General features: G+C 39.9%; 1 protein-coding gene across 5 annotated transcripts; it reads right to left on the bottom strand.

Annotated features, from left to right (window-relative positions):
* Positions 1-88: 88 nt before the first annotated feature.
* Positions 89-23,435, bottom strand: c3h4orf33 (chromosome 3 C4orf33 homolog). Of its 5 annotated transcripts, none has more exons than XM_069925987.1 (6): positions 23,346-23,435; positions 14,941-15,121; positions 10,244-10,304; positions 9,933-9,984; positions 7,434-7,633; positions 89-1,050 (listed from the first exon to the last, which is right to left on the bottom strand). In XM_069925987.1, exons 2-6 carry the CDS (start codon positions 15,119-15,121, stop codon positions 948-950), a joined length of 597 nt encoding a protein of 198 aa, XP_069782088.1. In that variant the 5' UTR covers positions 23,346-23,435; the 3' UTR covers positions 89-947. The 5 variants fall into 5 exon arrangements, with proteins under 5 accessions (XP_069782088.1, XP_069782086.1, XP_069782087.1 ...); XM_069925985.1 differs by lacking the exon at positions 23,346-23,435 and adding an exon at positions 23,176-23,260; XM_069925986.1 differs by lacking the exon at positions 23,346-23,435 and adding an exon at positions 22,300-23,166.
* Positions 23,436-23,438: the final 3 nt, after the last annotated feature.

The following is a 23,438-nucleotide window of genomic DNA, read 5'->3' as shown; positions in this document are numbered from 1 at the left end:
TAGAGTTTCAAACTTTAAATCTGAAAGACAAGTTTATATTGTTACAAGATCAAACCAGTAACCACAAAGAAGGCATATCACACAGGTGTAAAGATGAACAATTACTTTATTAACAAAAATTCACCTTCAAACTTTAATTCAAAGTCCCCCCTTTTATAACAATGCCCACTGGTTACTATGCAAATTTCTATAAACAGTGTAAAACTAATAAATTCCCCAGCCTAAATATAACATACATATAACATACATAATCAAAGTCTAAGCTACACTTCCAACCAGCCCACAGAAAAACTTAGACACAAAACTTAGATCTCAACTGAAGCAAAGATCATAAACAAAATTCAGTTTGTTTGGTAAACTGAAGCCAAAAGATCTTTGTGTGAGAGAGAGAGAGAGAGAGAGAGAGAGAGAGAGAGATAGAGAGAGAGAGAGAGAGAGAGAGATCACAAAATTTAAAGTTGTCTGGTGTTGCCTGCAGAGAGGAACCATTGGCTTGGTCCGGATCCTTCTGGCTGCCTTCAGAATGTTCATCCTTTTTGAAATCCCAACATTCTAAACTGTCCTCCAGACCATGACTCATGCTCTGGCCTCCTTCCACTCCATAGCACCCCCAGTGGTGGTTTATCGTCCAAATCCAGAAATGTTTTTCATTTTCTGCACATACTCAATCCGTCTCCCACTCTCTCAGCAGTCCACCTTCATCTTGGCTCTTAAAGGCAAACTGTCACTTTTCAATATAAAACCATACAACACAAGCCAATACACCACACAAAACTCTAATATATTCAAATAAGTCATATTAGTCCTAGTTTGAAATGTCATCATTTTTAAATAACACATGAAATCTAAATGGAGAATTTGTGAAGCTGATCAAAAGATATGATCCTCAGGTAGGTATACCAAGAGATGAGAGACAATAATAACAAACAAACCAAACTAACCACATCTCAGTCCCAATCAACAGACTTCCATAGATGAGACAGGGGCTGCTTCCATTTATCTCCCATAATTGAGCTCAAGCTGAAATCCTCAAAATATTCCAAGCGATGACTAGGACAGAAAGATCACATCAATAGTATGAAAGAAAAAATATTCAATAATACCAACTGCAATGGTTAAAAGACATGATAGTACCTAGCTGAAAATTAGGCATTTTTGACAGTTCATAATGGAGAGAAGAAATGCTCAAAGGAAATGGTCCATTGCATTTCTTGAAGGTACAAGAATTTTCTAAACTTTTTGATAAGGTCCTGTCACATTTGTGGCCCAAAATGTGAAGTTAATAAAACATTAAACACAAGTTTTATCAGGTAAACTTCCCAGTGGCTTTTTATTTTCCCGTTTCCTTTGTTCTCCTGCTTGTGTTCTTATCTCTCTCTCATACCACGTGACTTCCGGTACATCTCATACATATTCATTATCATGACATCCCTCCTTTAATCAGAAATAAACTTTACCTTCACTTACCAATATCCCTCGGAAACCTACAAACATCATAACTAATGGTAATACTATAACTCAACTACATAAAATTTACTTCCTACAGCACTCATACATGCACTTTATGATATAAGATTAAAATACTGTCCCAAAGTTCTTATTAAAACTATGGCACAAAGTCTTCGTATCGTTTGGGCACTTTCCGGTTTCGTTTCGGCCTGCCTGCGATATTGTCGTCGCTTCTCGGTCGTTCACTCTCAGCGTCGGAAATACTGCTCGCCACGGCTTCGGGTGTTTCTGGCGTTCTAGTCACTTCATCGGGAGTGCTGGTAACTGCCTCTGAAACATCATCAGGTCTCTCTGTTTCAGCATCTCGTATTGGACTTTCAACCTCTTCGCTTGATGCATCTCTGGACTGGTACCTTTTTACACCTGATACATTTCTCTTATACAGGACTCCAGTCGGAGACTTGACTGTCACCATACTGCCACTTCTGGATACGACAGTATAGGGTTGATGGTAATAAGGTGTGTCTAGCTTACCACCAGTTTCATGCCTCACCAGAACATTATCTCCTGGCATGATGTCTGAGTACTTGGCTCCACGTTTCGAATCTGTGTACAGCTTTGCTGCACCTTTCTTTTCAGCATCGTGGTCCCTCATCTCCTGGTCGTCTCGGATTTCCTTTATTTCTGGCATTTTTGTGCGGATTTTTCTCCCAAAAAATGCTTCTGCAGGACTTTTTCCAGTGGTTGCATGCGGCGTTGCTCGATAGACCCCCCACATAAGATAGCAATGCTTCTCGCCAATTTTGTCCTTCTGCGTGTGCAATCCTCAATCGTTTTTCAATGGACTGATTTTGTCTCTCTACTTCCCCGTTGGCTTGCGGCCATTTCGGAGTTACTTTATGATGGTGGATACCTGTGGACCTCATGTATTCCGCAAGTGTCTCTGAAATGAATTGTGGACCATTGTCAGAGTATAATGTAACAGGTAATCCATACCTTGCGAATATCTCTGCTAACGCTTGTATTGTTTTTTTCAGTGGTTGTGGACTTCAACACCACGTACTCATAGTATCTGCTGTAGTAATCTATCACTACCATAATTGATTCACCCGTCGGTAAAGGTCCAAGAAAATCAACAGCTACGTCGATCCATGGTCCTGTCGGAAATTGCGTACTCCGGATTGGTTCTGGCGGATTACTCCTACTTGTGATTTGACATCCGTGACAAGTTTTAACAAATTTCTCTGCGTCCTTATCACAACCTGGCCACCATACCTTGGTCCTGAGGTTCTGCTTGGTACCAACAATACCTAGGTGTCCTTCATGCGCTAAGGATATGATCTTCGGTCTCAATCTTTGAGGTATCACCAATCTGCAACCTCTCAATACACACTGTCCGATGCAACAAAATTCGTCTCTAATGGGAATGTAAGCCTTGTGAGTACACTTGTCCCATTGTCCACTCTGTATGCATTCTCTTACTTCCATGAGTTCTGGATCACGTTTGGATTCTCTCTCGACTTCCTTCGTAGTCACAGCTTTCGGTGTCGCTTGAATAGCTACGAAGCGTACAAAGCTCTCGGTTTCTGTTCCCAATTCTGACTTGGATTGTGGACCACCATCCTTCACCAATCTGGACAGCGGATCTGCAATGTTTGCTTTCCCTGCAATGTAAATTACTTTATATTTGTAGGGTTGTAGTCTGAGTACCCATCTCTCTATTCTGGCACATGGTTTGAATCTAGGTGCATAGATCACCTCTAATGGCTTATGATCTGTGATGAGTTCAAATTCAATGCCGTATAAATATGCATGGAACCTCTCACAGGCCCATACAAGTCCAAGTGCTTCTTTCTCTGTCTGAGAGTATCTTCTTTCCACATCTGATAACGATCTGCTGGCATAGGCAATGATTCTTGGTCCTCCATCATGCATCTGGACCAACACAGCTCCTAAACCAACCGGGCTGGCATCCGCTAAGACTTTGGTTGATGCCGCCGGATCGTAATATCCAAGAGTTTTTGCATCTGTCAGGCTTTGCTTCAGCGCTGTGAACGCTTTCTTCTGCTCAGATCCAAAATGAAATGGTACACCTTTCCTGGTTAGTTTCCTTAGTGGTTCTGCCACTGTAGCAAAATTAGGAATGAACTTTGCACAAAAATTGACCAATCCCAGGAAACTCCTCACCTCTGTTGCGTTCTGAGGTGCACGTGCCTCTGCAATAGCTTTCACCTTGGCCTCTGCAGGGTTTAGTCCTTCCCGGGTAAGTCTGTGTCCCATGAAGTCCATTTCTGACACACCGAACTGGCACTTGTTTCCATTCACGGTAAGGCCTGCCTCCTGTAGTCTAGATAGTACACGCCTCAACCGTTTGTCATGCTCTTCCTTCGTTGGTGCATGGACTATGATGTCATCAGAAATGTTGGCAACTCCAGGAATGCCTTGAATCACTCGATGAATTTCATACTGGTAGATCTCAGAAGCTGCATTAATTCCAAATGATAGTCTCCTGTAACGATATAATCCACAGTGAGTCACAAATGTTGTTACATCTCGGGAACCTGGATCCATCTCTAATTGATGATAGCCCCATTTCAGATCAATTTTTGAGAATACCTTGCTGGTAGTTAGTTCTTGAAGTATTTCCTCCACTGTTGGTATAGGGTGTCGTTCTCTAATTATAGCTTCATTGGCCATTCTCATGTCAACACATAGTCTTATGTCACCCTTTGGTTTGGGCACAATCACTACTGGGCTGACCCATTGTGTCGAATGTTCCACTGGTTCAAGAATGTCTTGTTCGATCAATTCTTTAATTTTGGCTTTGACTTTCCCATGAAGTCCAAACGGAGTTCGGCGCATTGGTTGTGCCTTGGGTTTGACCGTTTCATCTACCACTAGCTTCAATTGTCGACCTTTCAGCTTTCCTACTCCTTGGAAGACTGCGTGGAATTCTTGCTTCATATCCTTGTATGACTGAATTGAATTGACACAAGCTCCAATATGAAGTATTGCCAGGTCTTGCGCTGTGTTTCTACTCAGCAATGGTTCTCCCCTCTCTTCTATGACCATAAACTCTGCTTCAGTGTACTTATCTCCAGCTTCAACAGTTGCAGTAAAACATCCAATGGTCTGCAATTACTTGGTTGCTGTGTATGGATACAGTTTCTTGGAACACTTCTTTGAGGTACAGATGATCTTTTTCCTTTTCAACTTCTCCCATAAATGTCGATCAATCACATTACTGTCACTGCCTGAGTCTACAATGACCTGAACTGTCACTCCACCAATGATCACTGGGACCTTCTCATGATGTATCTCATTCAACGTAAATTGGTAACAACTCTGTTCCTCCTGGGTATCATCATCGTCACCGTCTATCTGGCGAATGGCATCTTTCTTTCCAGGATACTTTCCTTTCCCTCAGACTTTGCCTTTGGAAGTTGTATTCTTCCTCTTCTGGTCTGCATTGGACTTGCTTTTGCACTTCTTTGCAAAATGGTCCTGACCTCCACATTTTCTGCAAACTTTGCCTTTGGCCGGGCAATATGGGTCTTTTCCAAAGTGACCTCGGTTTCCACATCGATAACACTCCACGTCCTGTGTCGACGCATATCTTGGCTGGTTATGGCGATGTGAGAGCCTCTTAACTTGCTGGCTTGAGTTGTCTTTCAGGGTCATGGTATGAAATTGCCCTTCAACAGCCTCTAATGCAGCAGCAATGGTTAAAGCATCGGTGAGTTCCAACTCACTTCCTCTTTCCAGTAGACGTCTTCTGAGTTTATCTGATCTGCAGTGCTGTACGACTTGATCCAATAATTGGTTGTCCAAATCAGCTGGCATGTAATTGCATCCAACAGCTTGCTGGCGTTGTCTTGTCACGTACTGAGTAATTGTCTGGCCATCTTCTTGTCTCGTTCTCCAAAACAAATGGCGTTGAAATGTAGCATTCGGTGTCACTACATAGTGTGCATTTAATGCATCTACCGCTTTCCGGTACTCATCCTTTCTTCCAGTATTCAAAAGTGTCTTAAATGTTTCCCGAACTGAGGGTCCTGCAGTGAAAAGAAGTAACGCCCTTCTCTGCGCTTTTTGTTCAACCATACCGGTATCTAGAAATAGGCCACGACTGTCGGCGTAGGATTCAAATTCTTCCAGCCATGCCTTCCACTTCACACTTACAGTGCTTGCATAACCAGTCGGGTCAAAATGAGCAATTCCACTATGTGTTAGAAAGTCACTGTCTGCCCCAGCCATGAGGAAATATTCCAGCCCCAAAAGTACTGAGACACAGAGAAAATTCTTATCACCTTGATGTTGTCTGTAATCCTCTGTAATCTTGTTAAGTCTTTAATTTTCTTCAAGCTTCTTTCATCCTCGTCGCCAATGTCACATTTGTGGCCCGAAATGTGAAGTTAATAAAACATTAAACACAAGTTTTATCAGGTAAACTTCCCAGTGGCTTTTTATTTTCCCGTTTCCTTTGTTCTCCTGCTTGTGTTCTTATCTCTCTCTCATACCACGTGACTTCCGGTACATCTCATACATATTCATTATCATGACAGGTCCCAGAATCTTTTATCAATTTAAAGTGTTTATTAGATCACAACACAATATAGAATGTAAAACAAGAACAGTCCCTTCAACTTGAAATCCATGCTGATTATGATGCCAATTTAAACTAATTCCATTTGTCACAACATCCCTGCAACAATTAGAGAAGTTAAAACTTTTCAGTTTGGGATTACACTTCTGAATTGCATTGTAAACAGGATGAAAAAATTGTGGGGATAGTATGATTCCAATTGGCCTTTGGGCTTTTTTCCAGTCAATTAAAATTTCCATAAGAGAGGAGGATGGGCACATTGGCATCTAAATTTCTAAACAATGGTATGAATTAAAAAAAAACACTTGCAAAAAGCAGAGCCAGATATCCCACCTGCTCAATTTTGCTTCATCGTAACACTTTCCAAAATATACCTACTTGATATACAGTGCCTGCCCACCATAATGTTTGGGGCAGACACTTTTTTTTCTTTATTTCCCTTGTACTCCCTAGTTTTAAATTTGTAATCAAACAATTCACATGTAATTAAAGTGGACATTCCAGATTTTATTCAAGGTATTTGTATACATTTTGGTTCGACCATGTAGAAATTATAGCACTTTTTATACGTAGACCCTCATTTATTGGCACCATAACATTTGGGATGTTTGGCTTCACAAGGTGATATCTATTACGGTTTTATTTTTGTTTTTTCATCTCATAATGGCTTCTTTGACTTTCATTGGCACAACCATAGACCTCATGTTGAAAAATGGTAACTACAGACTCCAAAGTTGATCAAACGCTTAGAAGCAAGCCTAGCTCTCTTCTACCTACACCAATGAAGAAATTAAACATACACGATTACTCACAAACATCTGTGAAGCCAAATGACTCAAACATTATGGTGCCCTGATCTCTCCAGAGCTGCTGAAAAAAGTAGTCAGTGGCTCTGGATGAAGAGAAAGGATTCCACCTGGGGACCCAAGTGAGTGAAGGGCATCTGGGGGTGAGCCAGGGATGCTGGAATTCACTGCTGAACCCTCCGGTGTCATGGGTCTATCAATGAAGCACTGAGGAAGGAGGGCGCCCACTTGATAACCCAGAAGTTACCAGCACTCACTTGACCACCCTGCAGAGTTTAGACAGCAAGTATCAGGAGTGCAATAAGGGATATTAACATCTAATCCTACATAACTTACATACTGTAGCAGGGGTCAATTATACACTACTTTAGGTTATCCATAATTTTTGAATAGGATCAAATTTCAACATATTAAAAAAGTTATATTGCAGTTCCTTATCATACATTTGATATTGTAAGGTTGAACAAGTGTTCTGTGGCAACTTGTGCATTTCAAGAGCATGATTTGCAATGTTATTAAATGTTTAGATAGCGCAGGCAAGAAAGCAATAAACAACAAATGCTCATACTCACAAGTTAGGCTGTTGTCCCCCCTTCAACTGTTCTTTAGGTATAGGAAACAGAGCCTCATAAACTCTTTTATCACCAGAGCCATGTATTGCATAAGCATTGAACTTGTTAACACCATCAGGGAAATAACTCCAAGGAAGAAGAGCTTTTCCTTCCCAGTTTTGATCATGAATCGCAGCATCATATTTTAAATCCAATTCTTTCTAATTAGAAGAGAAAACAACAAATAGCTTTTTGCATTTGAATTTTAGCTTCACTTTAGAAAGTTGGCTCAAATACATTCTGAGGAACCAAATTTTTAAAATTCAATCAAGTAAAAGATAAATTAAATATCTAAATAAATAATCATCCCGCCATAGCTACACTTTCAAACTACGGGACTGATAATTATGTGCATAACTGGTGTAGTTATTCTGGTAAAGAACTTGTGAATTTCTAAAATTCTGTGTGCTGTAAGGATAATATCATGTTGATATCATTAGACCTAGGAAAGAATTTAGAGACAGAACAAATTTTTAGATATAGAAAAAAAGGAAGCACAAAAAGAAAATAGGATGGAAAACAGGAAATAAATGACCAAATGAGTGTGAAATCAAAACTAATGAAATGAATGTATAAATGGAATAGTACAAGTCAAAGAAGACAGTAATGGGAAAATTAACGATGGATCTAGAGAAGGACAAAAGGAGTTCACTGAAATCTCTGACTCAGTATACCATCTGTATGGTTCTATATACAAAACTGAAGGACAGGCTACAGATTCTCATTTCTTCTTTGAAACAGTATAGGAAGTGGAACACAAAATATGATCAGTGATTTAAAACAGCAGCCGATTGAAAACTTGAAGCCAAACGTGCACTGATCAGGAGTGGTCATCCAATTTGCAACACGAATCCCAATGACAGAGATCACATGGTGAACAACGACTGCATTATTCAAAACAGAAATATGTACGTTAATTGTGTTTTTTTTTCTCTTGAAGCAGTGTTTGAGGCCTTAGGCTGTGAGAAGAGAGCAATTATTGCATCTCCTGCATTGTTTTAGGAAGTATAGTGGTAAAGGAGGTCAGTGAGAAAGCAGTGGTCTCGGTTATCATAAAGTAAGCTGTCACTTTCAACTGTAGATAAGAAGAGGGAAGATGTATTGGATAGTAGGATATTGTTCTCGATGTCAGAAATGGTGTCCTGCTGTGAAGGAAAGGATGAGAAATGCTAGACACAGAATTGACATAGTTGAAGTACTTGTCAACTAAGCCTGAAGACTTCTTCAGTAAGATGAAGAGAAGCAAAAACTTATTGAAAGGTGGCATCTGATAAGATGGAGAAATTCATCATTAAGCTTAACATCAGCTCCATTCTTTTCTTCACAACATATAACCATATAACCATTTACGGAGCGGAAACAGGCCATGTTGACTTTTCAAGTCCTCACCAGTTCACTGATTTTGCGCGCCCTCTTCAGGCATTGGTGATTTTAAGTGTAGTGTGTCTTTGAGAATTTTAACATCTATCCATAGGTACTCTGTACATATTGTATTTTTATTTCAGATTTACACCATATGCAAAATTTCATTCACACTTTAAGAAAAAATTGTGATATTTTAATAGCACTCTGCCAGAGACAGCTTCCATCAAATAAAAAAAAATCAAGAGACCTCCAACTGTGACCCCAATTCCCTGCAGATTGAGAGTTGAGAGTAGGCAGCGGGGTGTTGGAATTTTAAATATTCTGATGATAAGTACACCAAATCAGAGAAGAGAGGCATAATACAAAGAGCATGGTGATTGTGAGGGATGGGGAGGGGTGTGTTTGCTCTCAGTGTAATGCATGATGGGAAAGCGCAAGAATATGAAGTGAGTAACTGAGTTACCAAGCAGGGAAGCTAGTCTGATACAAAATCTGGGTGTTCAAAGAATGACAGATTATGATCTCTCCTGAGAAAAACAGTTCAACATTTTCCTGCAGTGATTAAAAGGGAATATTCCATGGAGAATTACATTTCATGCACCCTTGAGGTAGAAATACTGCCAAGGGCGCAAGGATAACTAATGTTCAGAAATTAAATTTACTAAGTGGTATATGGTCATTAAAGCATTTCACTCTAATAAAAAAACTCAATTAAGTAGTGCTGAAGAAGAAACAGCTGAATTTCCATACAAACTTCCTCTAATTTTACATATTAACCAGCAGCCTCACAGATCATTAACATTCTATCCCAACTTCCAAACTATACCAAAATTAAAAAGATGATAAACAGATCTTTGATGATTATGGGCAGCAAAATCCATGAAGGAAATCTAAATTCTGAAAGTTCACAAAGATTCTTCTAAATATCAACTTCAGTGGGAAACAACTAAAGGGTAACCATTTATGCCATATTTCACTGAAATTACACCAAAATTATATTGGAAGTCATGAAACCCCTATTGAATTTTTAGACACAGACTATTATGGATTAAGAGGATTCAATTTAAACGGTCAACAACTATCATAATTGCTTACCTTCCAAGCTTTTCCTCTACCAGCAAGTAATAGTACTAAATGTTGTCCATGTCTAATATCAAAACAAAGGGTAGATAGTTAAGATTAAAATTAAGTTAATAAAAAAAACCTATGCATTACATGGCATGGCTAAAAAAAAATAAATTAACTTGAATTGTCAATCAACTCAGTTAACTTGTAAAAATAATTCAGTGGCATGGTTACTAAGTTTGCAGAAGTCTCTAAAATCAGTATTTTAGTGGACTATGTGGAAGGCTATCTAAGTTTACAACAAGATCTTGAACAACTGAGTCTGAAGTCCTGATACTCACGGACATAGTTCCACTTCAAGGTACAGTTCTTTGCAGCTGTTCAAGAAAAATGCTTCCACAACTGTTTAACATGGAAAAAATAAAAATGTAAGGATGCAGAATGCAATTTTCAAAATATTAGGCAAATGCTTTATAGAATTGCAGGTCTGGCCAGCTTTATGTGCAGGAGCCAAGGCTCCAGTCATCAAGATTTTGAATTAATGACCAAATTTGCTAGAGCAGGCGATTTCAATTTGCTCATTGGTTAGAATTTCATTGTCCCCTTCAGCTCAGCTTTTTATTTTGCCCCTGTAATAACAGACCAATGATATCTAAACAAATGATAGGGTATAGGGGGTGAAAAAAAAGAAACAAAAAGAAAGATGAGATTTTTGAGAAAGAGATAAGGAAGAAAGTTACTTTTAAGTCATTTTAAAAACTTACTGTAACACTAAACCCTGCATTTTTGTTTTAATATTGCACTACTGGTGCAACTAAGATTTGCCTAGTTGCTTTAGACGTGACAATAATCAATTCAAATGAACAAACTGATGGAAATAGATTTGATGCTTTTCAATGTTTACTTTCTGTACACGCGAGATCAAATGACACTCATTAACAAAAAAGCTATTTTTTGGCATTAATTAATGAATAATTAATTCATTAAAAACAAGAATTTCACTCAACTCAAAATACCAATTTCACAAGATGGTGCTAATAAAATATTACCTTGATAGAGGCTGCCTGTCCTAACCTCCCTCCAAAATGATTAGATCTTAACTTTTGAATCTACCAGCACAGGATGTAAATGGGAAAGTATTTTAATTTACCTGTGCTGGCTGTTAAAGTATTAAACTAGTCTAACTACACTAACAAGCAAGTCATGAATTCTACCAAATTCTGATGCCCTTCATCTTATAATGTGTATACCCATGTGTAAATCTGAAAATATTCTTTAAAAAAAATGCACCTTACTAAACCCAAGTAAATTATGTCTGCCCATGTGTAAATCTGAAAATATTCTTTAAAAAATGCACCTTACTAAACCCAAATAAATTATGTATGTCCATGTGTAAATCTGAAAATATTCTTTAAAAAATGCACCTTACTAAACCCAAATAAATTATGTCTGCCCATGTGTAAATCTGAAAATATTCTTTAAAAAATGCACCTTACTAAACCCAAATAAATTATGTTTGATGGTTTTAATGTGACATTGATATTGATAAAAATATTATAACTTTTATTTTGGAGAGATAAATATGTTTCACACCACACATGGAAATTTGGCAATGTCACAATAATTCCATAAGGGGAACACGAGATTTATGAATATATACATTCTGCTTCAATCTGTTATCATTTGTGGCTATCCCTCGCATCGAGGATGATGGGTTTGTTCTGTTGGTCACAGAGCAAAGATGCCTGTGCGTGCATTTGATTAACATGTTCTTGATGTTGCACTCCAAGATGCACATGATATTTCAGAAATCAGCCAACTAGTTCTAATGGCACGAGGACCATGACAGTTAGAGCTGATGGATTTGTTGCAGCCTTCTTCCACCTTCACAGCCGTTGAGTTCGAAGCAACTTCATCCACCGGTTCTACCGTGAGGTCTTGGTTGGATTGTTCTATGTCAGGGACCTTACTGCCATGGGTTACCCTACCAGACAGCGTCACTGACAATCTAAGGAGAAGCGGCGACAATCTATGGAGAAGATTGATTAATTAATGTTATAATTTATCAATATCCTATATATTTGAAGATTCATCAGGGTCAAAAATATTTTTCTAGGGTTGCTAATTCCAGGCTCAATGACGAATAATGAATTCCATACACAATGGGATTGATTTCAAGTTTCATTGGTTACTGCATTTCCTTCTTCTAGTATTTATATGGAATACATTAATGTTTTTCAATAATAGGAAATTTTAGTGGGATGTTTAATAAAAATAATACAACATAATTTATTAAACAAATATTTTATGCTCCTTTGTGGCTGACAAGTCCGATGCGGGACAGGCAGACACGGTTGCAGCGGTTGCAAGGGAAAATTGGTTGGTTGGGGTTGGGTGTTGGGTTTTTCCTCTTTTGTCTTTTGACAGTGAGGTGGGCTCTGCGGTCTTCTTCAAAGGACGTTGCTGCCCGCCGAACTGTGAGGCGCCAAGATGCACGGTTTGAGGCGATATCAGCCCACTGGCGATGGTCAATGTGGCAGGAACCAAGAGCTTTCTTGAGGAAGTCCTTGTACCTCTTCTTTGGTGCACCTTGGTCTCGGTGGCCAGTGGAGAGCTCGCCATATAACACGATCTTGGGAAGGTGATGGTCCTCCATTCTGGAGACATGACCTACCCAGCGCAGTTTGATCTTCAGCAGCGTGGATTCAATGCTGTCGGCCTCTGCCATCTCGAGTACTTCGATGTTGGAGATGAAGTCGCTTCAATGAATGTTGAGGATGGAGCAGAGACAACGCTGGTGGAAGTGTTCTAGGAGCCGTAGGTGATGCCGGTAAAGGACCCATGATTCGGAGCCGAACAGGAGTGTGGGTATGACAACGGCTCTGTATACACTAATCTTTGAAGTTTTTCAGTTGGTTGTTTTTCCAGACTCTTGTGTTGTCTTCCAAAGGCGCTATTTGCCTTGGCGAGTCTGTTGTCTATCTCGTTGTCGATCCTTGCATCCGATGAAATGGTGCAGCCAAGATAGGTAAACTGGTTGACCGTTTTGAGTTTTGTGTGCCCGATGGAAATGTGGGGGGGGGGGGGGGGGCTGGTAGTCATGGTGGGGAGCTGGCTGATGGAGGACCTCAGTTTTCTTCAGGCTGACTTCCAGGCCAAACATTTTGGCAGTTTCCGCAAAACAGGACGTCAAGCGCTGAAGAGCTGGCTCTGAATGGGCAACTAAAGCGGCATCGTCTGCAAAAAGTAGTTCACGGACAAGTTGCTCTTGTGTCTTGGTGTGAGCTTGCAGGCGCCTCAGATTGAAGAGACTGCCATCTGTGCGGTACCGGATGTAAACAGCGTTTTCATTGTTGAGGTCTTTCATGGCTTGTTTTAGCATCATGCTGAAGAAGATTGAAAAGAGGGTTGGTGCGAGAACGCAGCCTTACTTCACGCCATTGTTAATGGAGAAGGGTTCAGAGAGCTCGTTGCTGTATCTGACCCGACCTTGTTGATTTTCCTGCAGTTGGATAACCATGTTGAGGAACTTTGGGGGGCATCTGAGGCACTCTAGTATTTGCCAAAGCCCTTTCCTACTCACGGTGTCGAAGGCTTTGGTGAGGTCAACAAAGGTGATGTAGAGTCCTTTGTTTTGTTCTCTGCACTTTTCTTGGAGCTGTCTGAGGGCAAAGACCATGTCAGTAGTTCCTCTGTTTACGCAAAAGACGCACTGTGATTCTGGTAGAACATTTTCGGCGACACTAGGTATTATTCTATTTAAGAGAATCCTAGCGAAGATTTTGCTTGCAATGGAGAGCAGCTTGATTCCCCTGTAGTTTGAGCAGTATGATTTCTCGCCTTTGTTTTTGTATAGGGTGATGATGATGGCATCACGAAGGTCCTGAGGCAGCTTTCCTTGGTCCCAGCGGAGCTTGAAAAACTCATGCAGTTTGGCATGCAGAGTTTTGCCGCCAGCCTTCCAGACCTCTGGGGGGATTCCATCCATACCTGCTGCTTTGCCACTTTTCAGTTGTTCAATTGCCTTATATGTCTCTTCCTGGGTAAGGACCTCATCCAGCTCTAGCCTTAGGGGCTGTTGAGGGAGCTGGAGCAGGGCAGATTCTTGGACTACTTAAACATTCAAAACACTTGAAATAATGTTCGCTAAGATCAGTGAAAGATTCAAGCAAATATATTTATTTTATTGTAACACATTTTAAACTTGAACAAGTTCAGGAATGAAGTTTGGTTAGAGAGAACTGGGATAGGGGTTATATTTTACTTGGTAGGGTTGGTGTTCATACAGTGAATTAATATTCAAGATACATGAACATCTGTAGATGTTAGATTTAGTGCAGCACAAAAAAGTGCTGGAGAAACTCAGCAGGTCACAAAGCAATTGCTGTTTCGGGCAGGAACTCTTCTTCAGGCTTAGGCCCGAAGCATCGATTGCCTTTTGTGGCATAGTTAGTGTAACAGTTAGCACCATGCTGTTACACCGACAATAACCCGGGTTTGAATTTGGCTGCCTATCATGAGTTTGTACGTTCTCATCGTGTTTTCTTGAGGTGCTCTAGTTTTCTCCTACCCTTCAAAGAACCCTTGGGGGTTGTCGGAAAGTTGATGTATTGGGGGATCTTGGGCTAAAGGACCTTTTACTGTGCTATATATCTTTAAAAAAAACCATGATTAATTAAAACCAAAATGCTGGAGAAACTCAGCAGATCAAACAGTGTACTTTATATAGCAGAAATAAACATTCATAACCAAGATTTCAGGCTTGAGCCCTTCATCAAGATATGAGCAAAAACTACAACCCTCCAGTGTAAGCGACTTACATATACCCAATTTTAATCCTTCATTGTGGCTGGTTCTGAATCCTGGGTCTCCCTACTCAACAGCTCTGTAGGAATTCTATCACAAGAAGATGGCAGCAGCTATCCCAAAAATAAAATTAATCCCTACTGGCAGTCTTGCTTCTTCAGTTGCTATAGCACTAAGTTCTGGATTTATATTTTTTAATATAACATTTTGGTAAAACTGATGCTTGCTATACCTTCATAATTCCACAACTGATTGTATGGTTTTCCTCTTGAACCAGCTGGCGATGGAGGATCATTGAAAAATGGTGCGTGCACCTCCATTAGTATTCCTTCATCATCTGGTTTAAGTGACAAGTTAATTCCCTTGTGAGCGACTGGTGAACTATTCCATGTTTTTGCAATTGTAAATTCCATCTAGATAAAATTGCAATAAACCAGAAATAAAATAGTTTTGGATATTTGTTTGATTTACTGCAGTATAATAAACATGAACACAAAAATCTACAGATGTGTTGATTGTCGTAAAAAATACTGGAGAAACACAGCAGGTCTAACAGAGTTAAGGAAATATCACCAATGTTTTGGGCCTGAGGCTGTCTTCAAGGTATGACCAAAATGCAGGCATTTAAAAAGGGTGAGGGAGAAGGGAGGAAAGGGCAGGGGGAGGACAGAGAGGAACCACAGGCCAACAAAAAGGGAGATAACGGAATAGGGTCAAAGAGGACAGAAAAGGAGAAGTTATCAAGTGAGGGGGTGGCTCTGTCATTGCAGAGCTGGAAGAAAGGAATCAGGGAAAGTGAAAGAAACAGCTGAAGGAAAGGAAAAATAGGAATAGGAGAAAGTGAGAGATGGTGGGGGGAGAAACTAATGATAACCAACCCTTGCAATCACAGGGGAAGGTGCCAAAAGGGAGTTTGGTGGGAAGAGAGGAGTGGAAAAAGGAGTCATGGAGGAATAGTCCCTGCGATACCTGGAGAGGGGACAATGTATCTGGTGGTGAGATCATAAAGTTGGTGATGGAAATGGTGGATATGTTAGATGTGGAGGCTAGTGGAGTGGTAGATGAAGACAATGGGAATCCTGTCCTTGTTGTGCTTGAGGGTGGAGGGAGCCAGGGCAGATGTGCGGGTAATGGAGAATGAGGGCAAGGGCCGAGCTAATGGTAGTAGAGGGGAAGCCACGTTTTTCTGATGATCTGGTATGGAAGACCTCATCCTGAGAACAGATGTGACAGAGACAGAAGAATTAAAAGAAAGGAATGGAATCCTTACAGGGACAGGGTATGGAGAGGTGCCAGGGTCGGCACCAATTGTGGTTTGGAGTGGATCCAGCATGTCCCCTCTGCACAGTTCATTTTACCCTCAAGCACATTTTGGTTGGGTGCAATGGCATTCTCACCCAAGGACGATATACCTGGTGACACAATCAAGTGCTGAGATGTCGAGCAGTTGAACTCGAAGGAAAAGAACTTCATATGCCCTGCCGTCAAACACCCAGAAGGCATAAGGGAATAAGACACAGGACCCACTCCTCCTCACTCCAAAATATTGAAAACACCCAGAGACTGGAAATTGCTTGTAGACCTTGACTAGTGACTCATCTTTACAGCGAAAACTGCCAGCACCAACCTAAGACCAGATCTGGTACTCTGGTCCAGTTCCCAGCAGATTATCTTCATTCAGCTGACAGTTCCTTTGGAAGGTACCATGGATGAGGCGCAAGAACTGAAGACACTATGCTATATTAATTTTGCCACAGAAGAGCCAGGCTGGAAAGTGAGGGTTCATCTGGTTGAAGTCCGTTATAGAGGATTTGTTGAGAAATCCATGACCAAGCTTCTGAGGGAAGTAGGAATCTCAGGGAAGGCCCACAGAAAAGCAATTAAATCCCTATCCGATTCAGCAGAAATGAGCAGTCACTGGCTCTGGACTCAAAATAACCAGTAGGAGAAACAAATATGGGGAAGCTTGTAGTGGGGCCTGCTTTGAGAGAGGGTGTCTTGTATTTAAAAGGCCAAAACATCCAATGATACCAGGGAATACAACTGAAGATGTGTCCGATACTGGTTAATATTCCCTAGTGGTCATCCTCCATTATTGCAATTGAGACAACCAACTGAACTAACTTGATGAGAGAGGATCAATCTAACCAAAACCCAAGCATCAGGGACTGCAACACCTAGTCCTATATACCAACAATATTTTGAACAGAAAAATATAAATCATTGTCATTCTCCACTGAGAGAACAGAGCTTTATTTTCCTCCCACCAAAATGTATTTTATTCAGTAAATTTGTACAGGCCATTCAAATGAAACCATAGAACAGCACAGAAACATACCCTTTTAGTCTATGCCGAACTATTATTTTGCCACTGCCTATACCCATTGACCTGCACCTAGAGCAGATCCCTCCATAGCCCTCCCATTCATGTATCTGTCCAAATTTTTCTTAAATGTAAATATTCAGAGGAGTCACGTGATGGAGTAGTGGCCGGTCGAATAGAACCAATCCTCACCAGAGAAAAGGAAAAAAAAGTCAAAAAAAGAGCCTAATAAACACAAAACAGAGGAAAAAGATTAAGTTACAAGAGCCAGAAGGCACTGAAAAAAGAGAAAGCTAGAATAACAGAGAAAAGAGAAGAAAATCCCCAGAAAAAAGACGGCCTGACCTGCACATGGGAGTAGGGTGCCACTGTGAAGAGGATCGACCGACCCCCGAAGCTGGTAGGTACCCGTAGGAGCGGTGACCTCCCAACCAGCGGAATACAAAAATGGCTCACGGAGCCAAAGGTGCACAACTGCGCATACGCGAGGAGTTATGCATGCACAGTGCGCAAACGAAAAGATGACGCCGGCGGGAAGGGGGCCCAGCTGAAGGATGGACAGCAATGGGGCGGTCAGCTTGGGGAAGCCCAGAGTCGAGAAGAGCGAGAGAGCAGTGAGCAAAGAAACAAGGGGTTGGAAGAGGGCAATCGGCGGCAGAGCATCCAGGAATGGGACGACCTGCGGCAGGGGGTCCAGCAACAAGAGGCCCAGCAACTGAAGGCCTGACAAAGAAACAGAAGTGGCTCATCAGAAAGAGCTGAAGAGACACAGATACAAAGAGAAGAAGACAGATACAGACACAGAAAAAGAGAAGGAAGAAGACCAAGATCTACACAGGAAAAAAAGGTAAAGCAAATGGACAGACTATAGATAAAGCCTTTTTTGAAGATCAAATGAGGTCAATAAAAGAATTGCTAACATTCAAATTTAGTGTAAATAAAAGAAAAATGAAAAGAGCAGGACAAAATGCAAACTTTTGCGTTGGTCATGACAGACAAAGGGAAAAGTGTAAAAAATGTGGAAGGATGAGAAACTGCTGTAGAAATGGAAATAAATGAATTAAGAGGAAAACTGGAAGAAAGAAACAAAGAAATTAAGAAGACACAAGATTTGTTATCCCAGAAAATTGACATGTTGGAAAACTACAGTAGGCAAAACAACATAAAAATAATGGGCCTAAAAGAGACAGACATGAAGGAATTTATAAAAGATGGATCCTGAAGGTGTTGGGAGCGACAGACCTACATGAAGAAATAGAAATTGAAAGGGCACACAGAGCACTAGTATCGAAGCCGCAACCACACCAAAAACTGAGATCCATTTTAATAAAACTTCTAAGATATACAAGAGAGAACATACTGGAGTGGGCAAGGAACAAAGAAGAAAACAAGCAGGAATATAAAGGACAAAAAAATAATTTTTTACCCGGACATAAGTTTTAAACTTTTAAAGAAGAGGAAGCAGTTTAATACAGCAAAAACAATCTTATGAAAAAAAGGCTTTAACTTTATGTTAAGACATCCAGCAGTACTCAAAGTATTTATCCCTAGGGAACAGAATAGGATGTTCTCGGATCCAAAGAAAGCCCAAGAACTCGCAGAACGTTTGTAGGCCAGGAGATGAGATGAGGAGTAACAAGAAAGAAGACTGGCAAGAAAATGTATAAAAATACGTAATAATACGAGATCAATATATATATATATATATATATCCCCTCCTATCAGAATATTTCCCTGTGTATCTGCAATCTTCAAAAAAATAACTTCCATAAACTCTGGATCTTCATCATTAGTCATGTATATATTGAGCAAATTCCAAAATTCTGAGTATATCTGACACTTTATCATTACATACCTTCCCGCTGGGTCTGCTATTTCCTCCTTTATCTTGATTGGTGCATTTTTGTTAACTAATATAACTACACCTTTAGTGTTTTAATTATATGATGCTGCCGCTACATGTCCTACCCAGTCTCTCCAATTTGTTATGTTCCACCTCAGATGCATTTCCTGTACAAATGTTGTATCTATTTTTTCCTTTTTAAGTAATGTTAGTAGCCTCAACCTTTTAATTTGGTTATGTATTTCATTAATGTTTATGGTCATATAATTCAACGTGGCCAAATACTTATACTCAAATATTTTGAGATAAACACAGAATATGTAAAAAAGATAAATTTATACTATGGGATGCAATGAAAGCTTTCATCAGAGGACAGATGATAAGTTATGTAACTAAGATGAAAAAGGACTACATCCAGGAAATAGAACAGTTGGAAAGAGAGATAGCAATTACAGAAAAAGAATTAGTGAAATGGGAGGATATAAAGAAAAAGAGAGTTGGCAGACAAAAAAATAAAAAAATGAAATATTACAAACGTACAAGGTGGAGAAGAACATAATGAAAACAAAAGTATTACGAATTGGGAGAAAAAACACAAACTGTTGGCCTGGCAACTTAAAACAGAGCAAGCTAAAAGAACCGTATTGGCGACAAGGAAAAAACAAAAATCACATCCAGCCCAATAGAGATCAATGAAAAATTTAAAGAATTTTATAAGTAACTATATCAAACCGAGAATGAAGGAAAAAAAAACAATAAAAAAGATGAGTTTTTAGCTAAAATCGAATTGCCACAACTGCAAGTAGAAGATCAAAGTAAACTGATAAAAAGGTTTGAAATAGAGGAAGTACAAGACATATTAAGAAAGCTACCAAACAATAAAACACCAGGGGAGGATGGATTTCCAATAGAATTTTATAAAACATTTAAAGTTATTAATCCTACCCCTCCTGGAAGTAATGAATTAGGTGGAAGAAACACAAAACTTACCAGAATCACGCAAGACAGCAATAATCACAGTAATACCAAAGACGGGAAGGACCCATTAACACCAGCATCATACAGACCAATATCCTTACTAAATGCAGATTATAAGATAATAGCAAAATTATTAGCAAACGGATTGGCCGACTGTGTACCAAAAAATAGTAAAACAAGACCAAACTGGAGAGTCTGCAGAGGGATATAGTTAAGCTGGATGAGTGGGCAAAGGTCTGGCAGATGGAGTACAATGTTAGTAAATGTGAGGTTATCCACTTTGGCAAGAAAAATAAAAGAGCTGAATATTATTTAAAGGGTGAAAAACTACAGCATGCTGTTGTGCAGAGGGACTTGGGAGTGCTTCTGCATGAATCGCAAAAAGTTAGGTTGCAGGTGCAGCAGGTTATTAAGGAGGCAAATGGAATGTTGGCCTTCATCGCTAGAGGAATTGAATTCAGGAGTAGGGAGGTAATGTTGCAACTGTATAAGGTACTGGTGAGACCGCACCTGGAGTACTGTGTCCAGTTCTGGTCTCCATATTTGAGGAAGGATATACTGGCATTGGAGACGGTCCAGAGGAGGTTTACTAGGTTGATCCCTGGGATGAAAGGGTTGACTTATGATGAAAGATTAAATCGTCTAGGATTGTATTCGCTCGAGTTCAGAAGAATGAGAGGAGATCTTATAGAAACATATAGGATCATGAAGGGTATGGATAGGATAGATGTAGGAAGGTTTTTTGAGCTGGCCGGGGAAACTAAAATGAGAGGACACAGTCTCAAGATTCGGGGGAGTAGATTTAGGACAGAGATGAGGAAAAATAGTTTTTCCCAGAGAGTAGTGAATGTTTGGAATTCTCTAACCAGGGAAGTGGTTGAGGCTGCTTCATTAAACATATTTAAAATTCGGTTATATAAATTTTTACATGATAGAGGAATTAGGGGACATGGGGAGAAGGCAGGTAGGTGGAGTTAGGTCATAAATTAGATCAGCCATGATCGTATTGAATGGCGGAGCAGGCTCAATGGGCCATTTTTGGCCTACTCCTGTTCCTACTTCCTATGTTCCTATGGATTTGTCAAGAAAAGATGAACAGCAGACAATGTTTGTAAATTTATTAATTTAATTCATGCAGCTCAAGGGAATAAAAAACCAACGATGGTGATTACGTTAGACACAGAAAAAGCCTTTGACAGGGTAGAGTGGAACTACTTATTTAAAGTGTTACAGAAATTTAATCTGCCAGGAAAATATATTAATTGGATTAGGGCATTATATAACGGACTGTTGGCAAAAGTAGTGGTATATGGATATGTATCAAGCCAGTTCAAACTAAACAGATCAACTAGGCAGGGATGACTATTGTCCCCCTCATTGTTCACCTTGGCAATAGAACCATTGGCGGAACTGATAAGAAAGGAAAATAAAATAAAAGGGATTAAAAAAAGGAGAATGGGTATAAAATCAGTCTATTCGCAGATGACATCATAGTATACCTAACAGAACCAGAGAAATCAATAAAAGAGTTATACAAGAAATTGAAGGTGTATGGAGAAATATCTGGGTACAATAAAACTGAAGTAATAAAATGAGTAATGTGGACTATACACAACTAAAAAAATGAATCTCCATTTAAATGGCAATCACAAGCGATACAATACCTTGGTATCAGGATAGACAACAACCTAAAACACTTGTACAAACTAAATTATCAACCATTAATTAGAAAAAAAATACAGGAAGACTTGGAAAATTGGAAAGAATTACTGCCAACATTGATAGGGAGGGTGAATTGCATTAAAATAAACATATTCCCACAAGTACAATACTTATTTCAAACATTACCAATTCCCTTAACAGAAAAATTCTTTGCAGAACTAAGGAGAATAACAAGGAAGTTCTTATGGAAATGGGAAAAATAATAGAGGGTAGCGCTGGACAAATTAACAGAGAGGTATAATCAAGATGGATTGCAATTACCAAAATTGCATACAATACCCAAATTTGGCCTCATCAATGTCTTATACAATTTTCCCAACAACATCCAAAGTCCTATACTCAATACTTTGATATAAAAATGACAATGCCATAAACACTCTTTACAGCCCTATCTACCTGTGATGTTTTATGCATCTGCATTCCCAGACGTTGCTGTTCACAATAAAAATCAAATTTACATATGACCCCGATTTTTCTTTTAAATAATTTCTGCAACTAAAACATTGTGTGAGGGTTTTTTTCCCCCCCTATTTACAGGCACTCCAGCCTTACACCGTCACCTTTTTCCAACTAAGAGCACTTGCCGCAGCTGCACCAAGTTTCAACTCATCACTCAGTAAGTCATTCTGACCATTGGAATATGTCAGTCTACAATATCCAATTACATTCAGCATCTATCACTCAAAAAATAACAAATTTCAGTGAGACCAGAGAGCATCTTTCACCTTTGTTTAGGGTTTTCTAGCAACAGTTTATGTCTGTCTTATTGTGTATCCCGAGAACCAGGCCACAATGGATGGATTCCTCTTTTACACAGTTGTTTAGAATGAAAGTCGAGAAAGACCAAAGTATCTTCCAGAAGGTCACATAGAATGGCAATCTCAAGAGCAGCATGCAGAGGCAACAAGTTTTTTTTGCTGTGCATTAAGGATCTAACGGAGGGCCCATCTCACCACCAACCAAGATCATGGTTCTTGTTCGAAATTTCTAGCGAAGAAGCATTTTAAAAAAAATGACTGTCTGTTCTGGGTACCATTCAGCAAAATCCATTGTCCTTCTTGGCAGGGCTGAGAGGACTTTTATGCAGGCAACTACTTGACTGACAAAAATGTTCTTTTGCGTATACTTCTCATTGAGGGACTGAAAGGACTGTGTTGTCCATTTGAAAAGAACATTCTACTGCAACAAGGCCAGACTGATCCTTCTCATCGAAGGGCAGTTTAACTCTCGGTATCTGAAGATACTTGATATGTGCCCAGCGTTTGCAAAAACTGAATGTAGTTACAAGTAAAGCCGAATAACAGAGGGAAGGCAACTCCGAAAACATGATTCCTCCTCTTTGGAGAGTTGCTCTACATTGCTTTTCAATCTCCAGATAAAATGGAACTTCGACATTGAAAAAACGGAAGAGCACGAAGGAGAGAGCAGGAAGAATTTGAAAGGGTGAACTCCAGTGAGATAGAAGTGGAAATGGAACAAGGGAGTTGAGGCTCAGTCTCGAAAAGGGGCCGCTCCGACGCCATGGACCTCGCACTCGGTTCTTTCCCACAATAGAGGAGGGAGATCCTGCTCCCAGAGTCTGTTTCATCCCGGTTACTCACTCTGGTGTTGACCTTGAACTTGGAAACACTGCCCAGTCAGAGGTCTCGCGGGCCATATGTCACGGTGGGCCCTGATAAACCTTCCGGACTCGCCTTTCGTGCAGTTGCACTGCCGCAAAACAAAATTCATGCCAGTTTGCTGGGTTTTTTTTTTAAATTAAAGCACTTACTGCTGTTCAGCTTCGTCTTCAAAACTCTCTTGTGATTTCTCAGTGAATAACAAATCAGTGCAACAGAAGGAAATAACGGAGCCCGCCTCGGAA

The sequence above is a fragment of the Narcine bancroftii genome, chromosome 3 (genome assembly GCF_036971445.1).
Source record: "Narcine bancroftii isolate sNarBan1 chromosome 3, sNarBan1.hap1, whole genome shotgun sequence".
In the NCBI taxonomy this organism is placed as follows: Eukaryota; Metazoa; Chordata; class Chondrichthyes; order Torpediniformes; family Narcinidae; genus Narcine; species Narcine bancroftii.
Note: the sequence above shows the minus strand (reverse complement) of the source record. Positions and strands in the feature narration are given on the sequence as shown.

Bases quoted from the DNA above. Each gene is read 5' to 3' on its own strand.
- c3h4orf33 (XM_069925984.1), bottom strand. From the start codon at position 4,521: ATGGTCATAGAAGAGAGGGGAGAACCATTGCTGAGTAGAAACACAGCG.